The following is a 26,780-nucleotide window of genomic DNA, read 5'->3' as shown; positions in this document are numbered from 1 at the left end:
TGAAATGTAGACCACAGTCGGCATGACTCCACACACCTAGCCCAACCCATATCATTCGGGAGAACTAAATTTAGGAACAAAGGATGGCTTCTTTACTGTTCAAAGCTGCAACACCTGTGAGCAGTTCACTGCTCCCATCATTTGAGTCGGCTCTCTCTGTCTGGTCAGCCGGGTGTCACAGTAGACCTAGAAGTGAAGCATGAGGTCTCCTGCAAAGGCAGCGCTGCTCCTCTTGACAACATGCACATGGTTACTGTGTGTCACTGCAGACCTGGAAGGTAAGTGGACAATATTAATATTTTTTGCTGTGATTTTCTTTGAAACCTTGAACGTTTGAGCCATCACTTTATTAATCACTTAAACCCTGTATTAAAACTAACCTGAGTTACAACTGCACTTTTCCTGCAGATCTCTTTGCCACAAATAGCCCATCTACAAGTTCACAACACATCCGATGTTTGTAGATCTCCTTCTTTTGCCAAATTTGCCCCCAGAAGGATTATGGGGTTCAAGTGGTTGACCTAACCCACTGTTGCCTATCACATTACTTAACTATTAGTTCTGGTAACCTTCTTATCTCTTAGGAGAAAAACCTGGAAAATAACTACAGCCCAGAAGTAGGGTGGTATTTAAGTTGTACAGTATATGTAGGCCAACTTCCCCCAGAAGCACAACAGGTAAAAACAGATCTGCACTGCATGAACATGATTTCAACATGGACGGTACTTCCTGTACTTCCACGTAAAGACACTTTACAGTAGAAGTTTTTGTCCAGCCTCTAGTTCTGCAGGGTTGCTGGTTTGAGTTCACAATGCGATCATTCAACCACATTTACGACCCTTTACCTCAATAGCAGAACTCATAGCCTATATGTTTTCTAAGGGCCAGAGATTAGATTGTTGTTGAAGAGTAGGGCTATAATAACATTAATTATACAACTGCTACTTTCAACTGTGAATTATGGTCAAGACAAGAGGCATTCGGAGCCATGCCAATAATCACAAACAGTTCCCCCAGGAGGAAACCTTTGAGTGTACACTGTATTGATCGTGTAGTACCTACATGTAGAAAGTATATAGTAATTGTTTTGTTTCTGAAAAGCAGAAGTCGTAGAGAATGTTATAAATGCTGAATATACATTTATTATCAAAACAAAAGACGCTTGAATTAACCGACAATTAACAAACAATTACAGCATACAGCAGCCCTTCATAAACATATCAATAAATGTCAGTTATGCCCTCATTATCACATAAAAGAAAAACATGTATGCTAGTCTGGTTCTCTTTCACCTAGAAAATACCAACTTGTTCATTTTCTTGCCCCTGACCTTGTGTTATTCTTATTCTCCCTGCAGCTCACTGTAGTAGCCTACAGGCCCCCTGGTGGCCATAATCTGGATCAATGATGGGCTGTTTATGCAGCTGCAGACATCAGTGATATCACTAACCCCTGGGGAGCCTGGGTTCGAACCAGAACCCTTCCAATTGCCAAGTTATACCTTCCCGAGCCCCCACGGCCCCAGTCAAATTTGTGCCTGTTTGTGCACTTGTATTGTACTGACATTTACCCGTACATCAGTCTGTCCTTACCTACATTAGGTAATAGTGACTAAGTAATGTCTTATAATGACTAAAGAAGAGATGGAAAATGCAAGTAGGGATATAAAAACATAATACATAATACAGTATATAAGTGTCTGAACTCTTTGTCCTGTTCTCACATGTTTCTAAATGTGTGCTAATAGCTCCAGTAGTCCACACAAAACTAGGGAGTGTGAGAGGCACATATGTGGGCGTGAAGGGGAAAGATACACAAGTCCATGCCTACCTGGGAGTACCCTTTGCAAAGCCTCCTGTTGGACCTCTGAGACTGACCCCACCCCAGCCTGCAGAGAGATGGGAAGGAGTGAGGGATGCCACCCAACAACCATTCATGTAAGAGGCAAAACATGGATGTAAATTACACTTTGTCTGTTTGAGCTGTGTGTAAAGAAAAAAATCAATGTGGCATTAAGAACTCATCCTTAATTGAACATAAATGCATATATTACAGGTGTGTTCAAGTCACTGATTCTTTAAATATGATGGCGGTCAATCTATCCATGGAAGTCAAATTCCCGAACATATCAGAGGATTGCCTTTATCTCAACATTTACACCCCTTCCAAACCATCTGAGAATCGAAAACTGCCTGTAAGTATATTCACAACTCAGATGAAGAAACATTTGTTTTTAAGTTTATATTGCCATTACCATACAGATTGTTTTACAAAAAGAAGAAGCTTTAATGCTTGCAAACCAGTAGTGCTTATATCCTTATCAGGTTTCATCTAGGATGTGTATGGACTTGTTGTGTGAAATGTTATACGTTTTACATTATGTTATTCTTTCTGTCATCAAGGTCATGGTGTGGATCCATGGAGGAGGATTTATCATGGGTTCTGCATCAGGATACGATGGTTCTGCTCTGGCTGCTTACCAGGATGTGGTCGTTGTTCTGATACAATATCGCATTGGAATACTGGGGTTCATTAGGTAATACTGGGTCCTCCCCTGAACCATGAAATACTGTGTCAAACGGGATGTATTTATGTTTGGCAAATGTCTCTGTTCACAAAGCACAGGAGACGAACATGTACCAGGAAACTATGGATTCCTGGACGAGGTTGAAGCCCTGCGATGGGTCCAAGATCACATCCACAACTTTGGTGGAGATCCAGGTTCTGTCACCATATCTGGGGATTCCTCTGGTGCAGTGAGCGTATTAGTAAGAACACACATACTGAGAACATGATGCTATCTAATCATTTATAAATAACTAGCCCTTACCCGTTCAAAGATATGAGCTCCGAAATGATGTGCAGTGTGTGGGTTATGGGATGTGCACTGTGCACACAGTATATGAGGGATGGAAAGTAACTTTAACTGGTGCTTGCATACTAATATGTAGGAGCATCAATGTAAGAAATACCCGTTCCATTTAACGGCTACAGAGATACTGTGTACCGATCTGCATGATTTTTGGACAACATCTGTAACAGGGCCAGAACCCCCCCCCCCCCCCCCGCCCGCCCGCCTGCCTGCACACCCCCCCCCCCCCCCCCCCCCCCCCCCCCGTGTGTGTGTGTGTGTGTGTGTGTGTGTGGGTTTGTGTGTGATTGTGCATGGCCTGAACAACAGCGCCCCTCCCTTAACATGTGTGGTCACAAAAGGTACTGTAGGCTAAATAGATATAGATACACCATAAAAATGCTAATATACAGCATACGATTTGTGAAAGTGACAAACGGGCTTCACAGTTATGTCAGGTGTGTTCATATGCTGATGGTGATGCGATTTCAGATCAATTGCTCCAGCCACTGAGGAGAAACGCTGTGACAGACAGACAGACAGACACTCACTCACTCACTCACTCACTCACTCACTCAGACATTTGCAAAATTATAGTATAGATGTGAATCTTCTTTCATTATGTAAAAACAGACATTCAACAGCTATGCATTTCAGACAACATGTAAAATGCCTGTTTATGATTTTATATGTTTGTTCATAAGATTGTCATGGGCCTTATTTTTGTCTCTGTTTTTCACTGATATCACTGGTAACATGCCATTAATGTTCAGCCCACAGCAAATAATACAAATCCAATGTGCCAATATCTTGACATAATATGTTGAATATATATATATATATATATATATATATATATATATATATATATATGTTACAGGGTAAATGGGTAACTCAGGGAGACCTCGGTAAGAGCGCTCGTTTTGTAGTTCACCACACACTAATCACCACCAGATGGCGACGTCAGCCACTGGATAAGAGAGTTACGTCACGCTTTGAACTCGCCGCAGACCGGAAGTGTTTACTCTTTATTTACTAGCCTAGCCTAGCCTAGCCTAGCCTAGCCTAGCCTAGCCATTAGCTCCATTGTAGTCACTTGGACAGGGCGTTTAACGTGCGCTTGCCCAGGCCTTACGGCCTGGGCATAAATATAACGATTGCATTCACCACGGCTTCGTAACTCGCGCGGCGCTCCGCCGGCCGCGCGGCCCTGGCCCGCTCTTCGCGGCCACTCGCGCCTGCGGCGCTCGGGGGCGAAGAGCAGGACCAAGGTCCGCTGGCCTTCGCGCCGCTTGGGGCTTCGTGGACCCAGGGGGGCCTCGTAACTCGTTTGGGCTTCGTGGATACAGGGGGGCTTCGGTAGCCGCTCGCAGTGTCGTGGACAATAGAGCGGCGCACCGCCTGGAGTACGTTGTATTGGCGACCGCTTGCTCCGCCCCGTGCCGCACCACGAGTGCTCCGCGTCTCGAATGCCCTGGTTCTCTTTAAAACCGTGACATATATATATATATATATATTCCTCTCTTTTATTGCCAGCTCCTGTCTCCATTGTCTGCTGGCTTGTTTCATGGTGCAATAGCACAGAGTGGCTCTGCAGCAAATTATCATCTATATTCCTTCAACCCTTTTCCTGTTGCCCAGGTTAGTTTTGCAATCTCAAACAGTTAGATGAGTGACATGATATCGTTTGCTATTTGTCATTTCTCTCTGTGGGTTTGACAAAATATTCAACCAACGAAAAGTATTAGAGCGTGTGACTAAATCTCATGACTCCATTAGATCCATTGGAACATGTTTTGTTTCCACTTGACAACGATTGATTGCTTGATTGCTTGATTGCTTGATTGATTGATTGAATACTTTATTAGACAGAAATGTAAACAGCAGGAGACACAGTCAGACATTTGAGCTAAAAGGATAACACAAAAAACTTCCTGGGGACTTGTTTCCATTGTGTTCCTATGTATTCAATTCATCAACATAGCATAAAATAACACCAAAATACAATATTGTCAACAAATATAAAACACTATTAATGTACAGTAGAACAATGATTTACAATATTCATAATGAGACTCATTATTGTGTTTGTTAGACTGTAGCAAACATTTCGGGCTGTGACAGTTCTACCACAGTGAAGGTTGCTAAATGTGTGAAGAAGCTAACCCTAGATGACATAGTGAAGATTCAGAAAGAGGTGAGATTTCCTGGATCTTGGGGATAATAAAAAAACGAAGAAGACCTTTTAATAAGTCATACAATGCAAACAAACAATATTTCTTCTCATAGAGTCTAGAGTCATAGAGTTTTTTTTTCTCTTTTTTTTTTAATTCTTTTTTTGCTAGTTGTTTTTATCGCTCTGACCTTTGGACACTGCACTATTAGGTTGTGTTAGTAGTTTTCTTTTAGTATTTCTGCTTGTGTTTGACATGATGTAGAGATACTTGTTGCACTAACTAGCATTGACTGTTATGGTCACTTTGATTTGGGCACTGTATTATATTTTGATAGTCGTGCTTTAAGACACTGTACTGTACTGTTACTGTACTCTGTACTCTGTTCTTGTTTTTTTCTTTTTATCTTTTTCATACTTCTCTGTAACTTTGTAAATAACCTTATACTGCTGTGCTGCCTCTGGGCAACACATTTTCCCCCTTGGGATAATAAAGGTATCTATCTATCTATCAAACCATTATTGATAATAACTGTATACTGTATCTATTCTAAACACATTACACAGATCAATGTATCTTGACATTTCATATGATGGGATGCACATGCCCCCCCCCCCCCCCCTGCATCTTACAAACAGTAATTTCTGCTCAATTTGCAATTTGTCTGTTACAGAACGAAATGCTACAATTTGGAATAACTGTTGATGGACAGTTTCTTCTCAAGTTTGGAATGGAGGCTTTACAAAATCATGAGATGCACAAAGTACCTCTCTTGACTGGGTTCAATAATAATGAAGGAGGTTGGCTCATCGCAAACGTAAGTTAATGTATAACCTAATAACAAATTTGGAAGAACACACACACACACACACACACACACACACACACACACACACACACACACACACACACACACACACACACAAACATGCGGCGCAGACAATGATTATCAATGTGATATACATTGATTATTAAATATTGCTCCATTTATCATCTATAAATCCACAGAGATAAAACCATTCTATATATCTATGTAATAGGCTGTGTGTTAATTGTCATCACAGATAATGGCTCCTGCAGGTTGGGTGGATGGAATGGACCGTCAAGTAGCTACAGGGATAATGAGCATGTTTACATCCCCCACTGTAAGTAATAACATGCCCAAATGTTCAGAAATGAGGAAAACAATTTTTTTTTACCTGCCCTATATTTGATCCCATAAGTTTGCAAAATACTTTCTTGTGGGCTACAGTATGAGGCATATGCCTTTCTATTCTTGAAGCCAGTTCTGTTATTGTACCAAACTATTATTAAAGGATAAGAAACTAATAACTTCACGCTGGAAAAACAACAAAAACACACAATCAGTTCATCAGCAGCGTTGCCAAATGTTGCGAGGGAAACAAGCAACCAGGTCTATGAAAACAAGCCCAAAAAGCAAGTGCTTAATAAGCAGACTTGGCAATGCTGCAAAACCAGGCCCTGGGAACGGACCAAACCATTGTACATGAGGGCACGATGGCGCAGTCGGTATCGCTGTCGTCTCACAGCTAGAAGGTCCTGGATTCGATTCCCGCTGGGGACACTGTGGGCGTTGGAGGCATGTTCTCTCCTCTCGGCGTCAGTGCCCATAGCCTATAGGTGGGGTTGGCAAAAGGGTCTTTCTGTGTGGAGTTTGCATGTTCTCTCTGTATCTCCTAGGTTAGGTACCCTCAAGAAAACATGCAGTAATCTTGGTCTCTATACTGCCTCCCCCTGGCCAGCCGGTGCGCCTGATGGAGGGGATAGGAACTGGTTGTATTAACGCGTGTTCCTTCCACGCTCTATGTATAGCTGGAGAAACTCCCCCTGTCAGGTGAAAAGAAGCAGCTTGGACTCCTCATGCATACTGTAGTAGAAGGAAGCATGAGGACAGTCCGTTGCTCTCCCCCGGTTAGCAGAGGGAGTGTAGCGCCCAGGATTACATTAGACAATTGTCACCGGGTGAAAAAAATGTGTTACAAAAATAGTGGGATCGCACCTGCAAATGCCAGATCACCTATGTCCCCCCCCCCAGGGATTGGCACGCCTGGTTATTTCCAATAATATAATGGCTGGTAGTTAGGTCAAACCTATAATGTAATGTTCTCAATTTACCATACAAAATCAAATATGTATCAAAATAAAATCATCAGATCACTTCTGTTGATGTGTTATGACAACTGGCATCACAGCTGTGCTGTTATCCACCTCTACTCCCTATCATCGTCTCTTGCATGAATATGCAGCCGTGTAGATTAGAAGGTGGAAAGTCCTGTATGGTAGCCTACTGTTTCTTCTACATAGCTAGGGGAAAACAGATGAGAGTTGGTCCGGAACAACTAAACGATGAAATGCTTGTGTGGCATACAGTGGATTAGTAGGAGGCTGGAAGTTCACCAAACCAGCCATACAGTGAGTGACTCAATTTGGACCACATCCTCCCCCATTCACCACTTCCAATGTGTCATGTCAAGGCCTTACTGAATGCTCTGTCTATGATCTAGCCTGAAGATCGGTGGATAACAGAGCTGTTGGCGGATGAGTACATGGGAACGTCAGGGGATCGTGTGAAAGTTAGAGATGGGTTTACTGAGGTGATTGGAGATGTGATGTTTAACATTCCTGCCATCAAGTCTGCAAACTTCCACAGAGGTAAGATTTCATGAATCATGGTGAGAATTATCAGCAGGCTGTCCAGATGACATGATTAACCTTTGGGTTGAAATGGTTAATGTCACTCCATCCCAAATGTTTTGAAATGTCATGGTATACCAGCCTGCTTTACGTTTTGTTCTCTTGAACCGTAGGTCTTACAATCAAGCACTAGGTCATTAAGAAGAAGAAGACACCAAAGACTAGATGTTGCATGACATGATTGAACCTCCCTTTTCTTTAATCCTCCAAACAGATGCAGGAGTTCCAGTGTACTTCTATGAGTTAGAGGAGACACCCAGCATGCTCAAGAAGAAGAGGCCCAGCTTTGTTGGCTCTGATCATGGGGATGAAGTTATTTTTGTTTTGGGAATGTGTTTCACACAAGATCAAGTCATATTGCAAGGTAAAACAAAACACGCTTTGCAGTTCATCATAATGTGGTCTATTAGACATTTGTGTCTATAATATTTTCTCTCCCAGAGTCATGTACAGAGGAAGATGAACAGCTAAGCCGAATTATGATGAAATACTGGAGCAACTTTGCTCGTACAAGGTAAGAGTTTACTCTGTTTTTATCAATCCTTTCTGTGTGGCTTCATATGCCGTAACTGTCAATATAACCTTCTTAATTTAACTTAATTAATTTTTCTGTTTGGTAATACATCAAGGAAACTGAACTGAATAATTGATTTTTGATTTTATCAGTGAATGAACATACAACACATTCAGCTTATTTCTCACCCAAAGGCAAAGCACATGCATGAATCAGTGACCAGTTGACTGTTGCAGTGAATATGAATCACACACTCTATTAGTATTATTTGAAAAATTGGGAGAAGGCATCTTTCTTTAATAATGTCTACATTTGTGTTCTAGTTTCAGTTACAGGTACTGTAAGTTTGACTGACAGTATTTCCAAGACAACCAAAATACAGTATGACCATGGCATGACTATGAGAGACACGTGTTGCAACTGGATGTAAACTCTAATCTATTTAATCTTCTCAGAAGGTTATTTGCAGTCAGATGTCCATCTTCTCTCCCAAATGATTTTAATTTAGATTCTTTTAGCTGCTTGACAATACGTTATCTTCCTTTGAAAACCTGTACTCTGTTCACTTGCCTTGCAACTGCTGTATCGTTAATATGTTTTATTGAAAGCTAGAAAATAGAAGATTTCCACCTGAGGAGAATGAAGAATTCTCAAGCTTCTGAGTTATATCACAACCCTTCCCTCCTGTACTGTTTGTGTGTGTTTGTAGGTCACCTAATGGAGCCGGCCTGGTACACTGGCCACAGTATGGAGCAGAGGGAGACTACCTCTCTATTGGGATGGAGCAGAAGCCTGGTCAGCACCTGAAGAAGGACCGTTACACCTTCATGACTGAAACCCTTCCTGAGAAGGTCAGACAACATATAGAAAAGATGGAGAACAGGTATGATCCCATTTACTTATACCTATAAAACTCTTGTTGTCTGGATAATACTATACATGTAGCATCACTGTATGATACTTGTGCCACAGACCAAAGACAGGGCCTGTAGTCCACACAAAACTGGGAAGTCTGAGAGGAGAGTATGTGAGCGTAAAGGGGAAGGATACAGGAGTCCATGCCTACCTGGGAGTGCCGTTTGCAAAGCCTCCTGTTGGTCCTTTGAGACTGACCCCACCCCAGCCTGCAGAGGGATGGGAAGGAGTGAGGGATGCCACACAACTACCATTCATGTAAGTCAGTCGTGCAGTCCAGTAGGCTTTATTAGATTGAGTTTTTCTCCATACCTACGGTATATCAGCTGTAAAAAGCTGTATTGTATATCAGCTTTTTGTTTTGTTTTCACAGCTGTGTCCAACATAAACCGTTTCTTCTGCATGTGATGAGTATGTTATTTAAGATGACTGATATCTCTGATATCCCTGACATCTCAGAAGACTGTCTTTACCTTAACATTTACACTCCAGCAATAGCAGCTCAAGATCTCAAACTCCCAGTAAGATCCCTGTTGTTCCTCATAGAATTGATGAGTGCAATTAGTCAACTTAAAAACATAAAAATAATCAATGTTCCACTTCCTAGGTCATGGTCTGGATCCATGGTGGAGGGCTAGAACATGGCTCAGCCTCATTTTATGATGGTTCTGCTCTGGCTGCTTACCAGGACGTAGTTGTGGTTCTGGTCCAGTATCGCTTAGGAGGACTGGGATTTCTCAGGTGAGGAAGGTGTAGTATGATGTGCACATGATGATGTTCGGACTTGTTTTAGCGATTCCTGATTGTGTTCTCTTTTCAGTACCGGAGATGAACAGATGTCAGGAAACTTTGGTTTACTGGACCAGGTGGCAGCTCTGCGATGGGTCCAGGAGCACATCCATAACTTTGGAGGAGATCCAGGTTCAGTCACCATATTTGGGGAGTCCGCTGGTGGAGTGAGCGTGTCCCTCCTGGTACAGTATCCTATAATCCACACAAAACATTTATCTGAAACTCAAAATGACTAAGAATGAATACGAATATTTTTTGAACTAATTTGAATACACATTGCATGTTTTGTGTTGCTTGATTTATCAGGCTCTGTCTCCATTGTCTGATGGCCTATTTCACCGTGGAATCGCTCAAAGTGGCACTGCTGCGATGGACTCGCTATACTTGCCGCAAGATCCTTTACCCATAGCACAGGTTATTTAATATATGTACTTTTGTGTAATAAATGAGCAAATACAAAATATGTAGTACATACATATGCCAACAATAGTTATTTTTTTCGACCAGCTTTTAGCCAATGTATCAGGCTGTGACATCGCAAGCACAAAAATGATTGCTGACTGCCTGAGATCCATGGACATTGGTGCAATGCTGACTATTGAAAAGGTTAGACATGTATAACTGATGTATTAGATATCATCTGATGATATGATATGACAAGTTGATCATATAGAACTTCTTTGATTAGATATCAGTGAAATATTTTGTTGTGCTGAATGTTTGACAATCATAATCATCTTTTATCATCATAATTCTATACTTTTCTCTCAAGGACAACAAGATAAGATATCCTGTCAATGTTGATGCACACTTCCTGACAAAACCTGTGGATGAACTGTACCAAAACCATGAACTTCTTAATATACCTTTCATAACAGGCATTAATAATCATGAAGGGGGCTGGCTACTCCCTTGGGTAAGTGAGGATGATATGGTTTCTTACGGTGTTGGTGTGTGAATGTGTGCATTAATGTGTGAAATTGTAAATGGTAAATGGTGCATTTATATAGCGCTTTTAATCCAAAGCGCTTTACATAGATTGTGCATTACATTCACCCATTCACACACACATTCATACACCGGTGGCGGAGGAAACCATGCAAGGCACCAACCAGCTCACCGGGAGCAATGTGGGGTTCAGAGTCTTGCCCAAGGACCCTTCGACATTAACTCAGGGGGAGCCCGGATTCGAACTGGGAACCCTTCGGGATTTATACCCTTTGTGCTCTAATACCAGTTTCTCTACCCCTGAGCTATGCTGCCCCAAATTGTGAATGTAATGCACGTTGTAAAGCGGTTTGGATAAAGGCACTACAGTATATGAAAGCAGCATTCACAATATCGCTGATATTGTTGCATCAGAACATTCACTGTATTCATTTGAATATTCTTACTTTACTCATCATTTATAAGATAGTGTTTTGTTTCTGTTGTTGTTCTACAAAACAAACCCAAACCTGATTGCTTTTCTCTATAGTTCTATGCTCCTCCAAACTGGGCAGAGGGAATGGACAGCGAACATGTCATGGATGTTCTAGCCATGTTCTATCCCAATGTAAGAGAAACAATTGTCTCGCATTCATTTCATGGCCTGATACTATATTTTGTTATGTATATCTGCTGCCTTAACCACTTAAATTCTACTTTGTTGGATAGTAGATCTACAAGCTCACAACACAACGCATTGGCGAGCTTGTAGATCTAATATTTTATTTTTTATTAATGACATGCCCAAAATAGGGATGTCAGGTTGGAAATGGTTAATGTTTTCTCTTTCCCCAAGCTGAAAGATGGCCCAGTGAAAGAGCTGGTTTCAGATGAATATCTCGGAACCTCTGGAGATCGAATGAAAATTAGAGATGGATTTACAGAGCTGCTTGGGGACATTCTATTTACCATTCCAGCCATTAAGACTGCAAATTCCCACAGAGGTAACTGTAAAATAATTTATGTAATCAATCTTATGAATGGTAATTCTTATCATTTTTTGTCTTAAACATTGGTGTTGAACATTATAAATCACATTTTGTCTTCAACCAGATGCAGGCGCCCCTGTATACCTGTATGAGTACCATCATCCACCCAAATTCCTGCAGGAGAGAAGACCAAGCTTTGTTAGAACTCACCATACTGATGAAATCTTCACTGTATTGGGATCCTGCTTCATCACTTCCCATGCCAAATTAGGGAGTAAGTGTTTATTCAAAAAATACAATAAATGTAACATCAGATAAATGCCTGTACACCTTTAAAGTGTACATCATACGCTTCACTAAACCATTTTTCTTCATCACTACAGTATCATGCACAGAAGAAGAGGAACAGCTTAGCAGAACCATGATGAGATATTGGGGCAACTTTGCTCGGACAGGGTAGGATTAAACTCAATACAGTATCTTATAGATGATGTGGGTGTAAAGGCTCATTCTCCTAACTTTTTTAGATGATGGGGTGAAGGGGTGGAAAGTAAAAGCAGGGAGATGTCTCTGGGTTTGCGGTGAAGCACTCTTCACCGCGGCTAATGACATAATGTACGGTAGTTTTCTGACTTTAGAAAACTACACCACGGTGAACTGCTCTTCACCTTCTCTGGAGTATGAATGAGCCTTAAGTCTCCATACTCTCATTAATCCATCCATCTTATTAATGTCTTTCATTAATCTTGATAATTAACCATTTAATTTTACTTATGACATACTGTACCCAAAATGTTCAAAGTGTAAAACAAATAACCCAACAACCACTGTGTATGTAGGTCCCCTAATGGAGCCGGCCTGGTACATTGGCACCAGTACGGTGCAGATGAACACTACCTGTCCATTGGGCTGGAACAGAAGTCTGCTCAGCACCTGAAGAAGGACCGCTACACCTTCCTGACTCAAACCGTTCCTGAGAAGATTCAGCAGAGTCAAGAGAATGTAGAGCACAATGAACTGTAGGATGGACAGCACTCCTCGCTCCCTTCCATTCGATACAAGCAAACTTGTATCTATAGAATCAGAATATGTGCACAGGTAGGGGTGGGCGATATGGTGATAATTATCGTTGAGACGATACAATGTCTCCACGATATGCCTTTTCAGAGGTATCGTGTATATCGTGATATAATTGAGGGAGACTTCTAAAAATCCTGTTTAATCGTTAATACAGAGATTCATTGCAGAATTCAATTTAAACCTGCATTTTGGTCTAAATCAGTAGTTCTCAAACTTTAAAATGTCAAGGTCTCCCCTTAACTCTGACAGTATACAAATGAAACCAAATGGACCCGTAAGGGTCCATTTGGTTTCATTTGTATACTGTCAGAGTTACATACTTGTAAAGTTCCATTTAGACCTCCCAAAAGGAACCCAGAGAGTCTAGTTTTTGTCAAGTAACTTGGGAACTAACCATAAAAACCAAAGTGAAAAAAGAATCGTGATAAAATTGTGTATCATGATTAGGGCTGTCACAATTATTACATAATCGTCTAATCGTAATTATTTGACATAATCGCAAATATTTGTTCATAATCGTCATAATCGTGAATGTTGAAAAATGTTCATACATTGATAAACATTTTCAGAAATAGTGAAATAGCAGATCTACAAGCTCACAACGCGTCGCGATGCTACGCGTTGTCGCGACGCGTTGTGAGCTTGTAGATCGGCTATTTCCACTACCAATGTTATTATTTAAGTCGAAAGTTGTCAAATATGTCAGTCATTTCTTTGTATATTTAGGTTATGTGTCATATCTGCCATGTGCAACTTCAAAGCCTAAAAGCTGAACAGAAATGTAATTATCAAAAATTACAAAAACACAATTAAATCTTTAATCGCAATTATTTGAGTGACAATTAATCGTCATGTAAAATGTCATATCGTGACAGCCCTAATCGTGATACAGCTTGGGAAAATATCATGATATTGTATTTTTCCATATCGCCCACCCCTATGCACAGGCTAAAGTTGTGCGCAAGCAGATGCAAACGCACACTGAACATAGAACATGAATGAACATAGCCCTTGGAGATGTAGTTATTATTCAGTATGTTAATCCAACTGATGAATAGGTTGCATTTATTTTTCAATGATGCTGGGTTTGCTGGATACATTTTAAAACTGAGAATATGTGTAATATTTCATTTGAAAAAGTATAACATTAACAAACCATTTTTAGAATGTAGAATGTAATGTATTCATTATTTACATCAACAGAGGGCAGATATTGAACAAAAAATACTGAATGAAGACTAAGGACAGTGATTTAGATGATCTATGGCGCAATGTGCCATATGGTGCCAACTGTAATTTACCTCTCTTCCCTCACATCTCTCCCCGTCTGAGCTGGCGCTGTGCATCTTTGCATGGAAACAACCTGTCTCTAGACGCAGAGCAGCGCGTAACAGCTGATAACAAAATATAGCTGTGACTCAGTAAGGGTTATCATGCCAAAATATTATCTACAGGCATAGATCTTTAATAAATGTAACCTTTGCCACCTTGAAGGCGGACATCGGGTCTGGCCCATGGTAAATCCTGGAGCATGCTCAGAGGAACCACGCTGGTTTCTGATGCCACAGTTTTCTGGAATACAGAATAACCAGTAAGACTCTAATCGGGAGATAAGTGACCGTCATATCAGGAGGGAATATGGGAAATGGGACAGATGTTGATGACATGACTTAAGAGATACTGTATACCGTTTTGGGTGATTTTAGGGCAAAATCTGTAGGAGCAGTGTCCAAAAATGTGTTTTGCAAGATTCGGCCTCATGGTGGCACTAGAAGAGGGCCATGTGAGAAATGAGGGATGGGGGTTGTGGTTTGGCAGCCATGGGGTGTGTGTGCAAAGTTTGGCATGGATGGGGCTGTTAAGTATGACATCATTTTGTAGGCAGAGGAGAATTTCTGCCCCCAGTTTCCGTGAACATTTTTACTATTTTTACTATTTACAAAATGTTCTTCTCTTTGTTGTTGAAAGGAAAGTGTTAGAATTATACTTTAGTCGTTATTTTTGTCTCGGATCTGTTGAAATAGCGAGGGACAGAAAATGCTCTGGGGGCAGAGTTCTCCGCCTACAAAATGATGTCACGGCTTAAAAGCCCCATAGGGGCAACGGTGGCGGAGATATGAGTAGAATAATAAAACAAATGTTGTGTCAGATAATACAATATGGCTTCTTCTCATTTGTCTTGTTCACATTGATTAAGTACAAAACCTTAATTAACCTAATAATCTATGTTATTATACTCTTTAAAGCAGTGCATAACAACAATAATCAAGCAGCTGGGTCTCGAGTCGACCCATGGGTGGGTCGCGATTATAGCATAGTAAATTGATTGATTGAATAATTTATTGGACAGAAATGCAACAGTCAAGTACATTGGTGTAGCCTACTTTATTATTCTTTGATATGCTAAAGACAACGAAAAGTGCACACAACTTAATATTGACTCTGTCAATTCTAGTTTTCTTTCTTTCTTTCTTTCTTTCTTTCTTTCTTTCCTAGTTACACACCTTCTCCAGCAGTGTCTCTGTCTCTGGCTCCATCTCCTTTACTACGCATGCGTGAAACACTTTAACCCGGCCGGAAGTGAGTGCGAGTGCAGCGTGCACAGCATACAGCATAGAGTTGCATGTATCAAAACAACATCACGCGAGTTATAAGAGAAGGTGCACACGCTGTAGCGTTATTTTTAATTTAGATATCAGGCTGCAGGGGTTACTGTTTTTTTTTTTTATTGTTATCAGCTTCTCTCATTTTCTATGGTAGTTTTTGTTCATGGCGGTGAGAAACTATACGTGTGGTGAAAACTCACAATGGCGTTTAGCCTATAAATCACTCTGTGCACAAAGGAGGTAAACTGCGTCAAGTGGACATGGAGTCCCTGCGGCGGTCGATAAATGAACACATGACGTCGGTGGGAGAGGAGATATTATGTGTTTTGGAAAAACGGCAGCATGGTGCTGATGTTTGTAGTGTGAAGCTTACTGTCAGAGTGTTTGTGTTGGAGCGCCTCAGTGAGGCCGCAGAGCTCATGTGCAACCTCTTCCAGAGAGAGATGGAGACACTAGAAACGCTGGTGGCGGCTAGACAGAACAAACTGCTGGATGTGATGCTGCTACAGCCACAAAACAAACGACATCGAACAGGTTTGTCCTGCATGCTTTTTTTTTTGGCTATTGTAACACTGATGTCACACCCTGGCAGTGGAACCTCAACCCCCACAGATTCGGATAGCACGAACTACAGAACTACAGATACGCATTCCCTAAACATAGGATCGGTTCTATTTCTATACTGGGATTCAATTCGACTGGTGGCGGGGATCTGTTTTGGAAAATCCAATCGGAGCATTTGTTTCCTGATGAACATTCAGTGTGTACGATTACAAATCAAGCGTTGCAGACTCTCAGTTGTGTGCTGATGCTACTTCTTCTCTTCTCCTGCTGTTAGAGGTTTATCCTGAACATGAAGATTGGAGCCCCAGTCTGGTCCCGGAGGAACCACAACCTCCAAAACATGAGGAGAGGAGCCCCAGTCTGGTTCAGGAGGAACCTCAACTGCCACAGATTAAAGAAGAACAAAAAGAGGAAGCAGTGGCAACATTGACATTACTACATAGGAGGACCAGGCGTGACACTCTCTCAGGTAAACAAACAAAAAAGCCAAATAACACCATTGCTGTTAATCTAAAAGTGTTTCTCCACCAAACAGACTACTTTAGACTACAGATTGGCAGTCGGGTCGACGTCGGATGTTGAATGCAAAAGTTCTGCACAAAACTGTCGGCCGACGACTAGGGATGGCCAAATGTAGACATTTTCTTAACCGGTAACCGTAAGGCCTTATTGGTTAAATAAGCGTTACCGTTAAAGAAATGTGTTAAAAAATTGCCATTTTACAGATTTAAAAAAAGGAAAATACACCTGTTTTCCCCCATAATAAAGTGCCATATTTACACATTAAAAACAATACAACTATGAGAAACAAGAATACAAATGTTTTCTATAAGAAATGTGTTTTTGCAATGGTAACGGTAAGATTAAAATAATCAGTCTGTATTGTGACGCGGCTGTGTAGCAGCAGCGATGGCTCGCACATTGCTTCAAGTAGCTTGACTCTTTACCCCCGCCTCCATCCCCGCTCCTCTGAGTTTGTTATGTAGAGCAATAACTTCTAATCATATGACTTTTGGAAAGGTTGAAACATCGGCTAAGAAACAAGGTGTCCATTTCATTCATTTTCTTCTCTCTTGCCTGTGTTTTGTGTGTGCTGATGAAGCGATCATTGCTACTCTGTGAGCTCTGTGTTATTTTTGCATAGCCTACTCTGTAACCAAGACGGCTGATTTAACGTTCATCAACATTAGAAAGTTGTGTTTTAAGCTCTGGAATTCAATTCGACGGGTGACAGAAGTCTGTTATGGAAAATCCAATCGGAGCATTTGTTTCCTGATGAACAAGTCGGAAGTGTCGCAGATTTGCAGTTGTGTGCTGATGCTACTTCTTCTCTTCTCCTGCTGTGGTTAAAGAGGTTTATCCTGAACATGAAGATTGGAGCCCCAGTCTGGTCCCGGAGGAACCACAACCTCCACAACATGAGGAGAAGAGCCCCAGTCTGGTCCAGGAGGAACCTCAACCCCCACAGATTAAAGAAGAACAAAAAGAGGAAGCAGTGGCAACATTGACATTACTACATAGGAGGACCAGGCGTGACACTCTCTCAGGTAAACAAACAAAAAAGCCAAATAACACCATTGCTACTAATCTAAAAGTGGCTCTCCACCAAACCGACTACTTTAGACTACAGATTGGCAGTCGGGTCGACGTTGGATGTTGAATGCAAAAGCTCTGCACAAAACTGTCGGCCGACGACTAGGGATGGCCAAATGGAGACGTTTTCTTAACCGATAACCGTAAGGCCTTATCGGTTAAATAAGCGTTACTGTTAAAGAAATGTGTTAAAAAATTTGCCATTTTACAGATTTAAGAAAATGAAAATTCACCTGTTTTTCCCCATAATAAAGTGCCATATTTACACATTAAAAACAATACAACTAGGAGAAACAAGAATACAAATGTTTTCTATAAGAAATGTGTTTTCGCAATGGTACGGTAAGATTAAAATAATCAGTCTGTAATGTGACGCGGCTGTGTGTGTAGCAGCAGCGATGGCTTGACATTGCTTCAAGTAGCTTGACTCTTTACCCCCGCCTCCATCCCCGCTCCTCTGAGTTTGTTGTGTGGAGCAATAACTTCTAATCGTATGACTTCTGGAAAGGTTGAAACATCGGCTAAGAAACAAGGTGTCCATTTCATTCATTTTCTTCTCTCTCGCCCGTGTTTTGTGTGTGCTGATGAAGCGATCATTGCTACTCTGTGAGCTCTGTGTTATTTTTGCATAGCCTACTCTGTAACCAAGACGGCTGATTTAACGTTCATCAACATTAGAAAGTTGTGTTTTAAGCTCTGGGATTCAATTCGATGGGTGACACGTGACAGAAGTCTGTTTTAGAAAATCCAATCAGAGCATTTGTTTCCTGATGAACAAGTCGGCATGCACGATTACAAATCAAGCGTCGCAGACTCGCAGTTGTGTGCTGATGCTACTTCTTCTCTTCTCCTGCTGTGGTTAAAGAGGTTTATCCTGAACATGAAGATTCGAGCCCCAGTCTGGTCCCGGAGGAACCACAACCTCCACAACATGAGGAGAGAAGCCCCAGTCTGGTCCCGGAGGAACCTCAACCTCCACAACATGAGGAGAGGAGCCCCAGTCTGGTCCAGGAGGAACCTCAACCCCCACAGATTAAAGAAGAACAAAAAGAGGGGGCAGTGGCAACATTGACATTACTACATAGGAGGACCAGGCGTGACACTTTCTCAGGTAGGGTCCATGCTCAAGTTCACTATGCCTAACCCTAACCCTAACCCAAACCCTAACCTTAACCCTTTCCAAGCCACGGGGAGCCCCTTAATATTAAAACCGGAATATACCGGACATCTGAGCAAGGGTGTCTCAGCCGCACCGTCTTTTACCGTACTGGGTCATTAAAAACGAAATCAATGATTTTATCCGAAAATCGGCGATCGTTTAACCTTCCCTAGTCACCACGCTTCCATCGATAGCGCATGGCTGCTCTGACATGAAGCAGAGGTGACGTCATGGCCTTTCCTTCTTCATACTTCCTTGGCTGCCGTCCGTTTACTGTTTGGAGGATAACATTAGCATAGCTGGAGTGCTAAGGGCTAAGCTAGCCAAAATGGTCACATCGACTGTTCAGTCATTCTTGGATTATATGCTTGGATTATTATGCGCACGGATCGCGCACGCGAAACGCACGGGGAGATCGATGCTCGGCCAAAACTACCACTCTATCCCAACGGAGATCCAGATAATCACGGTGAGCTAATGACCTGGGGGGGGGGGGGAAAAGAAAAAACAACGGTGCGGTCCAAGAAGGAGTGTTGGCGGGCTCATGTTTATAAACATAATATTATGTCTCAGATCACAATACAATAATAGAAATGTCACGGCTAATCTACCAACAACCATTCTATTTTGGCTGGCAAACTGTTAACCTCAGTGAGGGAACATAGGGTCGAGGGAACATAGGCATGACCTCCTCAGGTAAACAAACAAAAAAGCCAAATAACACCATTGCTATTAATCTAGAAGTGTCTCTCCACAAAACCGACTACTTTAGACTAGGGCATTCACCGAATATTCGAATATCAAAACACTATTCGATTACTGTAATCACTATTCGAAAATTTGCCGAAATTAATTTTAATATTATTTTCGTGTTTTTTTTTTTATTTTATTTTTTTAGCCGTGACAATATTTCTACAGCAGACATGCAGCTGTGAGCTCTGGTGTTAGTATTTCTCCTAATCCATTCATGTTTGATTGTTGTCAAATCCAACCACACTGTAGTGGCTAGCCTATGTGATTGATGTGCCGACTGCCGACATACACGGCTGGCCCGTCACTATAGATGACACAGTCACTCAGTGTAGGAGCCTAGGAGGGGAGGGGCGCTCTAGAACAAGCAAGCTCAATGCTCGTTGCTGACAATTGTGTAATACTTTAGGCTACTTTACTTTATTGCTGCGGAGTTTCGTTCCTCTGGCCGAGTATATCCAGTTTAGAGGACACCCTTCTCTTTACAGTAGCTCTTTCGGACCGCGCTTCACCGCAACCGCGTCATGCTTCATATTCAAATGTATCTCCTCTTTAAACCATAAAGGTACAAGCGTCCGGCGTTTTATTTATGATAACGGGTCGAGAGTTTCGCGACACGGATTGGAGTGGAATTGATGATCTTGTAAAGCTTGTGTTACATACTGTATACTTCTATACTATAGCATGCAATCATAACCCATCATAAGGCTGTTGTACTGACTCGAGACTCGAGTCACACCAGCCTTCATTAACATTGGAATGAATCTCGGTACATATTAATGGCCTGCTAAGTAGCGTGTTAACGACATGCGTGTGAAGTCATTAACATAGCGTGCATCCCATCAAACAATCACTATAATGCCTGAATCCCGAGGCTAAACAATTACAACACTGCTTGTAACGAACAAAGGATGGACAGTAGGCTATAAATGTGGTTGTTGTTGAACATAGATAGGATAGGCTTGTACAGTTATTTTCAGAGTTTTCAAGTTTCATCAGCATGTTTATGCTATGTTCAGTCGTAAGACAGTGCAGCGTGTCAAAAATAGCAGACCTACAAGCTCACAACGCGTCTATCCGCGACGCATTGTGCATTGTAGGTCTGTTCTCTCTCTGCTGCTTGAGGTCCGCATCCACCAGTGAAAACCTCTCACAGCCAATCGATGGCTGTTATTTCACGAACCACGCATTTTGTCCCGCCTACAAAGTTTAACCCGTAAATTGCTGGTTGTTTTTAAGGCTCGCAAAGGAGCGTTTTAATGATTTATTAGATTACAAAAATATGATATTTCACCCGTCGAATTCCGAATATTCGAATACTTTGAGGTCGAATAATTCGAATTCTAAAAATCACTATTCGTGAATGCCCTACTTTAGACTACATATTGGCAGTCGGGTCGACGTTGGATGTTGAAAGCAAAAGCTCTGCACAAAACTTTCGGGCGACGACTAGGGATGGCCAAATGGAGACGTTTTCTTAATCGGTAACCGGAAGGCCTTATCGGTTAAATAAGCGTTACCGTCAAAGAAATGTGTTAAAAAATGTGCCATTTTACAGATTTAAAAAAAGGAAAATACAACTGTTTTTCCCCATAATAAAGTGCCATATTAACACATTAAAAACAATACAACTAGGAGAAACAAGAATACAAATGTTTTCTATAAAATGTGTTTTTTGCAATGGTAACGGTAAGATTGAAATAATCAGTCTGTAATGTGACCCGGCTGTGCAGCAGCAGCGATGGCTCGCACATTGCTTCAAGTAGCTTGACTCTTTACCCCCGCCTCCATCCCCGCTCCTCTGAGTTTGTTGTGTAGAGCAATAACTTCTAATCGTATGACTTTTGGAAAGGTTGAAACATCGGCTAAGTCAGCGTGTACGATTCCAAATCAAGTGTCGCAGACTCGCAGTTGTATGCATGCATGGATGTTACACAGACATTGGTGTCCAGAGTTTACACAAAAATGTGTGACTGCAGTGTGTATAGTTGCATCGTTGATGTAACACATTTTGGCACATCCACATGTGCCAATTTCCCCCACAATGCACCTGGATTAGCTACTTCTGCATGCTTCAAAACGCCACTGAGCAACTTGCATTGAAATGAATAGCTGGGGGCGGGGCTATCCGCTCTCTATTACCGTATTTATACTCTATGGCTACAACGAGCGCTCAGCACAGCAGAAGCACAACAGATCAGCGTGAACACTGAAAGAAACCACTGAAGCAGCATGTCAGTTTTTTGTGTTCGCAAAGCCAGCAGACCCAACAGACTTGCAAAGACACGACCACACACTGTCTCTCGAGCCCAACAACCAACGTTTGAAAAGCGTGAAAGACTTTATCTGTAGCTTCATTCATGCAGAGTTAAGCCCTTTGCACACAGGCGCGTTTAACCGCATGGATAAAACGGACAATATAATTTTTTGAAAAGAAAACAATGATTCTCTATGACCTCATGCACACCGGCTCCGAATTAGCCGTGCGACGAGTGGCTGCCGCCGTGCGTTTTTTTCTCGATCGAACCCAGTTCGATTCGTGCGTCTTGTCGCATGCGGTAAAAAACTCATCACTCCTTTTATGACTCCTTTTTGGATCCGCAGCGCCGATTCCGCACAGCCTTGCACACCAAATCCAATGCGTTTTATTCATGCCGCAAACGAAAAAAAACGCAACTGTCCTGTGTGCAAAGGGCTTTAGTGTTAGCAGCTAGCTAGCCACCGACTAACTGGAGTGTTGTGTGTGTGTGTGTGTGTGTGTGTGTGTGTGTGTGTGTGTGCGTGTGCGAGCGTGCGTGCGTGCGTGCGTGCGTGCAGTCTGTGCTTAGCAGGGGGCAGAGAAAAAACAACATAAGGAAAAGGAAGCAGATTTGTTGTGCAAGGTGTTGTGGGCTTGTAGATCGGCTATTTTCATAAATGGAAAAACTAGTGGAAAAACGATTTAAAAATATCACTTGATCAATCCTTTTTTAACATTCCAGTCTACAAAATCTGAAATAAATAGTTAAGTTATAAAAGTGTGCTGCCTGCCAAAAGTAAAAGTTCTCAGTATACACAACAGTTTCCAAATGTATAGAAATCCTTTGAAAATAGCAGATCTACAAGCTCACAACACGTCGCTTTGTGAGCTTGTAGATCTTCTATTTTCAAATAGCTATCATGGCTGAAGTGGTTAATTTATACTTTCCAAAGTACCAATTGTCATATAAATGTAGTGGAGTAAAAGTATTTAAAATTGGCTTGTTTTCCTTTAAAGTTGCTTCTTGTTAATATTCATAGTTGCCGGTTGCTTTAGCTTGGCCTTGTTTCTGAAGTGTAGTTACTCTTGTTCTTTCAAGATTATTTTTGAAAACAGCTGTAATATATTGTAATAAATGGTAAAAGTGGTCACTTCTTTTGGGCTTCTTTTCATAGACCACAAACTGCTGGACGTGAAGCTACTACTACAGCCACAAATCAAACTACACCGAACAGGTTTGTTCTGCATGTTTGCTACACTGATGTCACATCGTGACATCATGTACATATACGTAAACCTGTGGATCGTTTTAAACTCTATACAGGAACTACATTTTGTATCCTTAGATCGACAACAAGGGTTTTCCACAACTACTCCCATCGACTACTTTGATGGTTTTTGGAACGAGGTTTAACAACAACATGAGTTCTCTCTCACACACGCGACCATAACAAAACCTTGCCAGCGCATGTATAATAAATCATTGATCGGATCGGTGAATTAACCGTTTGATCAGAAACACCAATATTATAAATTACACCCATATCGATCCGATCCAATCCAGGCTGATTATCGGCAGCATCTCTAATAGCTACCAACAATATAGTGGTATCGTTGTTGTCCTTGTGTGCCTTTTTATCAACGATAAATTGGTCTTAAACATGCAGATACCCTATTACATTTTTCAGAATAGATCAAATTATTATAATTTTTTAATACAGAATGAGATCATATTGACATCGGTTTATATCGGTTAACGGCAATTAATTATATCGGACAAAATGTATCATTGGTGCATCCCTAATTTGTTCAGTCCAGCGATCATTTATGGCACCGTTGCTGACAGAGACTGTTGTCCGTGTAAAGCCTGTAAATAAGAGGAGATATTTTACTAAACACACATTTTCTGGCAGGACATTCAAACGGATATTATGAAACTAGAGGACAATATTTGAATCCATGTCGCTCAGTACAAGTAATGACTAATTCATATACATGACTCTTTAGAAAAGTTTAGTGTGACAGAAATTTCAGGATTTCAACGGAATAAAGTCAACATAAAAAAACACTGGTGATCATGACGAAACAAATCAAAAAGTAGGAGAATAAATATCCACTGAGAATAGCATTTTGTGTTGATGCTACTTCTTCTCTTCTCGTTCGGTCTGTGTGTATAGAGTTTCATCCTGTACATGAGAGGAGTCCTAGTCTGGTCCAGCAGGAACCACAACCTCCACAACATGAGGAGAGGAGCCCCAGTCTGGTCCAGGAGGAACCACATCCTCCACAACATGAGGAGAGTTGCCCCAGTCTGGTCCAGGAGGAACCACATCCTCCACAGATTAAAGAACAACAAGAAGAGGCAGATACAACTTTGAGATTACCACATAGGAGGACCAGGTGTGACACTATCTCAGGTAAAAAAACAAACAAACAAATCAGACTAGAACAGACTGGCAGTGATGCCGAATGTAGAGATGTTCCGATTATGATTTTTGGGACTGATCAACTGGAATAAGCATCTGCCGATCCCGATATTCCCGATCACAGCGTCAAATCCATAAATTCTTCTATTTATTGTGTAACTGTAGCAGCATTTATATAATTAATGATTCCTCTTGCACAACATTGACATTAAAGGACGACTTTTGCCACTTTTCGACCTATCTTTATATAATAGATCCTCACTAATGTTCATAATAAAATAGCAAAAAAAAAATCTACTCGGTCCAAATCTCTTTGGAGAGCTCATCTTGTGACATCGTTTCACAGATCTTTTTTTTTTTATAATATCTTTGAAAATATTATTATTGCGAGAACAATGGCTTCCACTTTAACATTGCAACTTATCAGGAATAGAAAGCCTACATTTTCTATTGGCTTGGATTCCCCATTGATGATGTTACAAGATGATGGGTTTCTGAACTTCCCACAGCACTCCTCTGAGACACAGACCAAGTAGAAATTAGAAAATGTGCAATTTGTGAAATTGCTAGTGTGGTTGCCCGCCCGTCCCGGCGCGAGTCGCGGGGTTGTGCCGCCAAGACCCCGAGGAAAACGTTGGGGCCCGAGGGAGACGACGTCGGGACGGATACCATCGGACCATTTGAAAAGGTGCCGTTCGGATCCTGTGTTCGTGATGTAAGGATATGGTTTCTTGTTTTAAAAAAATAGGCTCCTCCCACAAGTTTCACCAGGCGATTATGTTGTCACGTCACTCCCGAGATCGTTTGTGTTTCGTTTTGAGAGGGTTGTTCCCCCTGAAAAACGCGATTTGGCACGAAACGGTTACGTTTTGCACGTTAGTGGTGCCCCCTATGGGGGTAAACAGAACACAGCCCATTTCTCAGTGAGAAATGCAATTCGGGGGTTTAACAGTAGGCTGCTGCGTCACTTGGAACTATAAATAGACCATTCATGAATAAATAAGTAACTTTGGAACGGTCAAAATTAGCGCCTTTGTCTGTGCTACATTTAGCCGCATTTTAGCTGTGAGGACTCTGAGAAGGGGTCGCGAGATCTCCGAAGAGGGGGGGCATCAATAACAGAAATCCACCAAACCAAGGCAAATTAAGGAGGGAATATGTTTTAGCTGGAATTGTCCTTTAATGTGTCACCATGGCATCAGGCACACATAAATCACTCTGCTCCATATGGCCATATTCTAATGACATCGGGGATCTCAAGTTATGCCCACAAAAGGGACAAAGCCTGATAGATACACATTTTTCCATATGGCCATATCAGTTGGATTGGTCATGCAACATAGTTGTGTGCGGCGCAATTTTGAAAGAAAGCAGTGTTACACATCCTTAAATTGATGTTGTCAGAGTATTCCATGTCTTGGTGGCAGTGCAGTAGAATGAGAACCTTTCCATGTTTGTTCTAACTTTGAGTTGTACCAGATCATGATATAGCCTAGATATATAGACTCACAATGCACTGCTTCATTCGTCAGTGTGAGCTTATTTATTTATTTGAAATTTCAATAGAGGATCAACCATTTAGTTGCAACAACTCGTTTTTGAGGGTGTCCTCAGCTTGCAGATTTTCATTCATTTTTGCTAGCAAGTCACATCATAGAGGCTTTAGCTGAGCTGCCACACAAATGCCACGCTGCAGCCATAAATTAATGCAGTATTTAACGTTATTAATCAGTTAAAGAGATTGAGACATTTAGAGTACAGTCTTTTGGAATAATATCACAGAACTGGCAGGACCTCAAACGCTTCGCCAAAGCGACAGGAGCCACCCTCTGTCCTTCACTGACCAACCTGGAGGGAGAGGAGACATTTGATTATTATTATTTGATTAGGACTGGCTTACACACTAGGGTGCATCAAAATGCAATGCAAAATATTTAATGTCAAAATTGAGAACTGTTACATGTTGCATTTTATTCCAATGTCTGAACAAATGATTTTAGTTTGGGGAAATTCATTTATATTTAGAGGTGGAATATTTAATGTCAAATTTAAGAAAGTGTCATTTCAGCTAAATGTGTTTATTAAAGAAAAAAATACTTTTCATTAAACTTTCATTTGAACTTTTCATTGAACAAAATGTTTGACAATTGAGTCCTAGTCCTCCACTTTGCAGGAACACAGATTGGGCTGTTAACAGTGGTCATGCTCAACTGCTTGCAGCACATTCTGCAGATATTGCTCACTTTTGGCACGCACATTCACCACACCTGCATGGAATGATGCACTAGTAGGCCAATCCTCTACATTGAGTGAAAGAAATGCTGGGTCGATGTGCAGCTGATGCATACCGAACCAGCAGTCTAGGTTGGCGAGGTCGGCCATCCTGGTGGTCCGTGAGAGGACTGGAAACTTTGGCTTTTCGAAACCTGTGCCAAATCGTTGATGTGGGGCTTGCATGGGAAGACTATCTGGTTTATGCTCCAAGA

The 26,780-nt window shown here is 41.5% G+C and overlaps 1 protein-coding gene across 4 annotated transcripts in view; it reads left to right on the top strand.

Annotated features, from left to right (window-relative positions):
- The window catches only part of LOC308294769 (cocaine esterase-like), a 52,306-nt gene continuing 25,526 nt past the window's right edge, over nucleotides 1–26,780 (top strand). Inside the window, exons 1-25 of one of the 4 annotated variants that reach the window (XM_080737615.1) lie at nucleotides 1–278; nucleotides 1,748–1,937; nucleotides 2,056–2,194; nucleotides 2,403–2,536; nucleotides 2,621–2,768; nucleotides 4,388–4,492; nucleotides 4,947–5,048; nucleotides 5,699–5,842; nucleotides 6,090–6,170; nucleotides 7,680–7,698; nucleotides 7,955–8,104; nucleotides 8,182–8,254; nucleotides 8,964–9,137; nucleotides 9,227–9,427; nucleotides 9,543–9,690; nucleotides 9,777–9,910; nucleotides 9,990–10,143; nucleotides 10,268–10,375; nucleotides 10,469–10,567; nucleotides 10,734–10,877; nucleotides 11,439–11,516; nucleotides 11,745–11,892; nucleotides 12,002–12,151; nucleotides 12,261–12,333; nucleotides 12,717–13,198. In XM_080737615.1, coding sequence (XP_080593741.1) covers nucleotides 200–278; nucleotides 1,748–1,937; nucleotides 2,056–2,194; nucleotides 2,403–2,536; nucleotides 2,621–2,768; nucleotides 4,388–4,492; nucleotides 4,947–5,048; nucleotides 5,699–5,842; nucleotides 6,090–6,170; nucleotides 7,680–7,698; nucleotides 7,955–8,104; nucleotides 8,182–8,254; nucleotides 8,964–9,137; nucleotides 9,227–9,427; nucleotides 9,543–9,690; nucleotides 9,777–9,910; nucleotides 9,990–10,143; nucleotides 10,268–10,375; nucleotides 10,469–10,567; nucleotides 10,734–10,877; nucleotides 11,439–11,516; nucleotides 11,745–11,892; nucleotides 12,002–12,151; nucleotides 12,261–12,333; nucleotides 12,717–12,900 — 3,159 coding nt within the window. In that variant the 5' untranslated portion in view covers nucleotides 1–199 and the 3' untranslated portion in view covers nucleotides 12,901–13,198. Of the gene's footprint in view, nucleotides 279–1,747; nucleotides 1,938–2,055; nucleotides 2,195–2,402; nucleotides 2,537–2,620; nucleotides 2,769–4,387; nucleotides 4,493–4,946; nucleotides 5,049–5,698; nucleotides 5,843–6,089; nucleotides 6,171–7,550; nucleotides 7,699–7,954; nucleotides 8,105–8,181; nucleotides 8,255–8,963; nucleotides 9,138–9,226; nucleotides 9,428–9,542; nucleotides 9,691–9,776; nucleotides 9,911–9,989; nucleotides 10,144–10,267; nucleotides 10,376–10,468; nucleotides 10,568–10,733; nucleotides 10,882–11,438; nucleotides 11,517–11,744; nucleotides 11,893–12,001; nucleotides 12,152–12,260; nucleotides 12,334–12,716; nucleotides 13,199–26,780 lie in introns of those variants that run through there. The other 3 variants (XM_080737614.1, XR_013962538.1, XR_013962537.1) reach the window with 3 other exon arrangements.

Source organism: Nannobrachium achirus (genome assembly GCF_963921795.1).
Source record: "Nannobrachium achirus genome assembly, chromosome: 11".
Classification (NCBI taxonomy): Eukaryota; Metazoa; Chordata; class Actinopteri; order Myctophiformes; family Myctophidae; genus Nannobrachium; species Nannobrachium achirus.
Note: the sequence above shows the minus strand (reverse complement) of the source record. Positions and strands in the feature narration are given on the sequence as shown.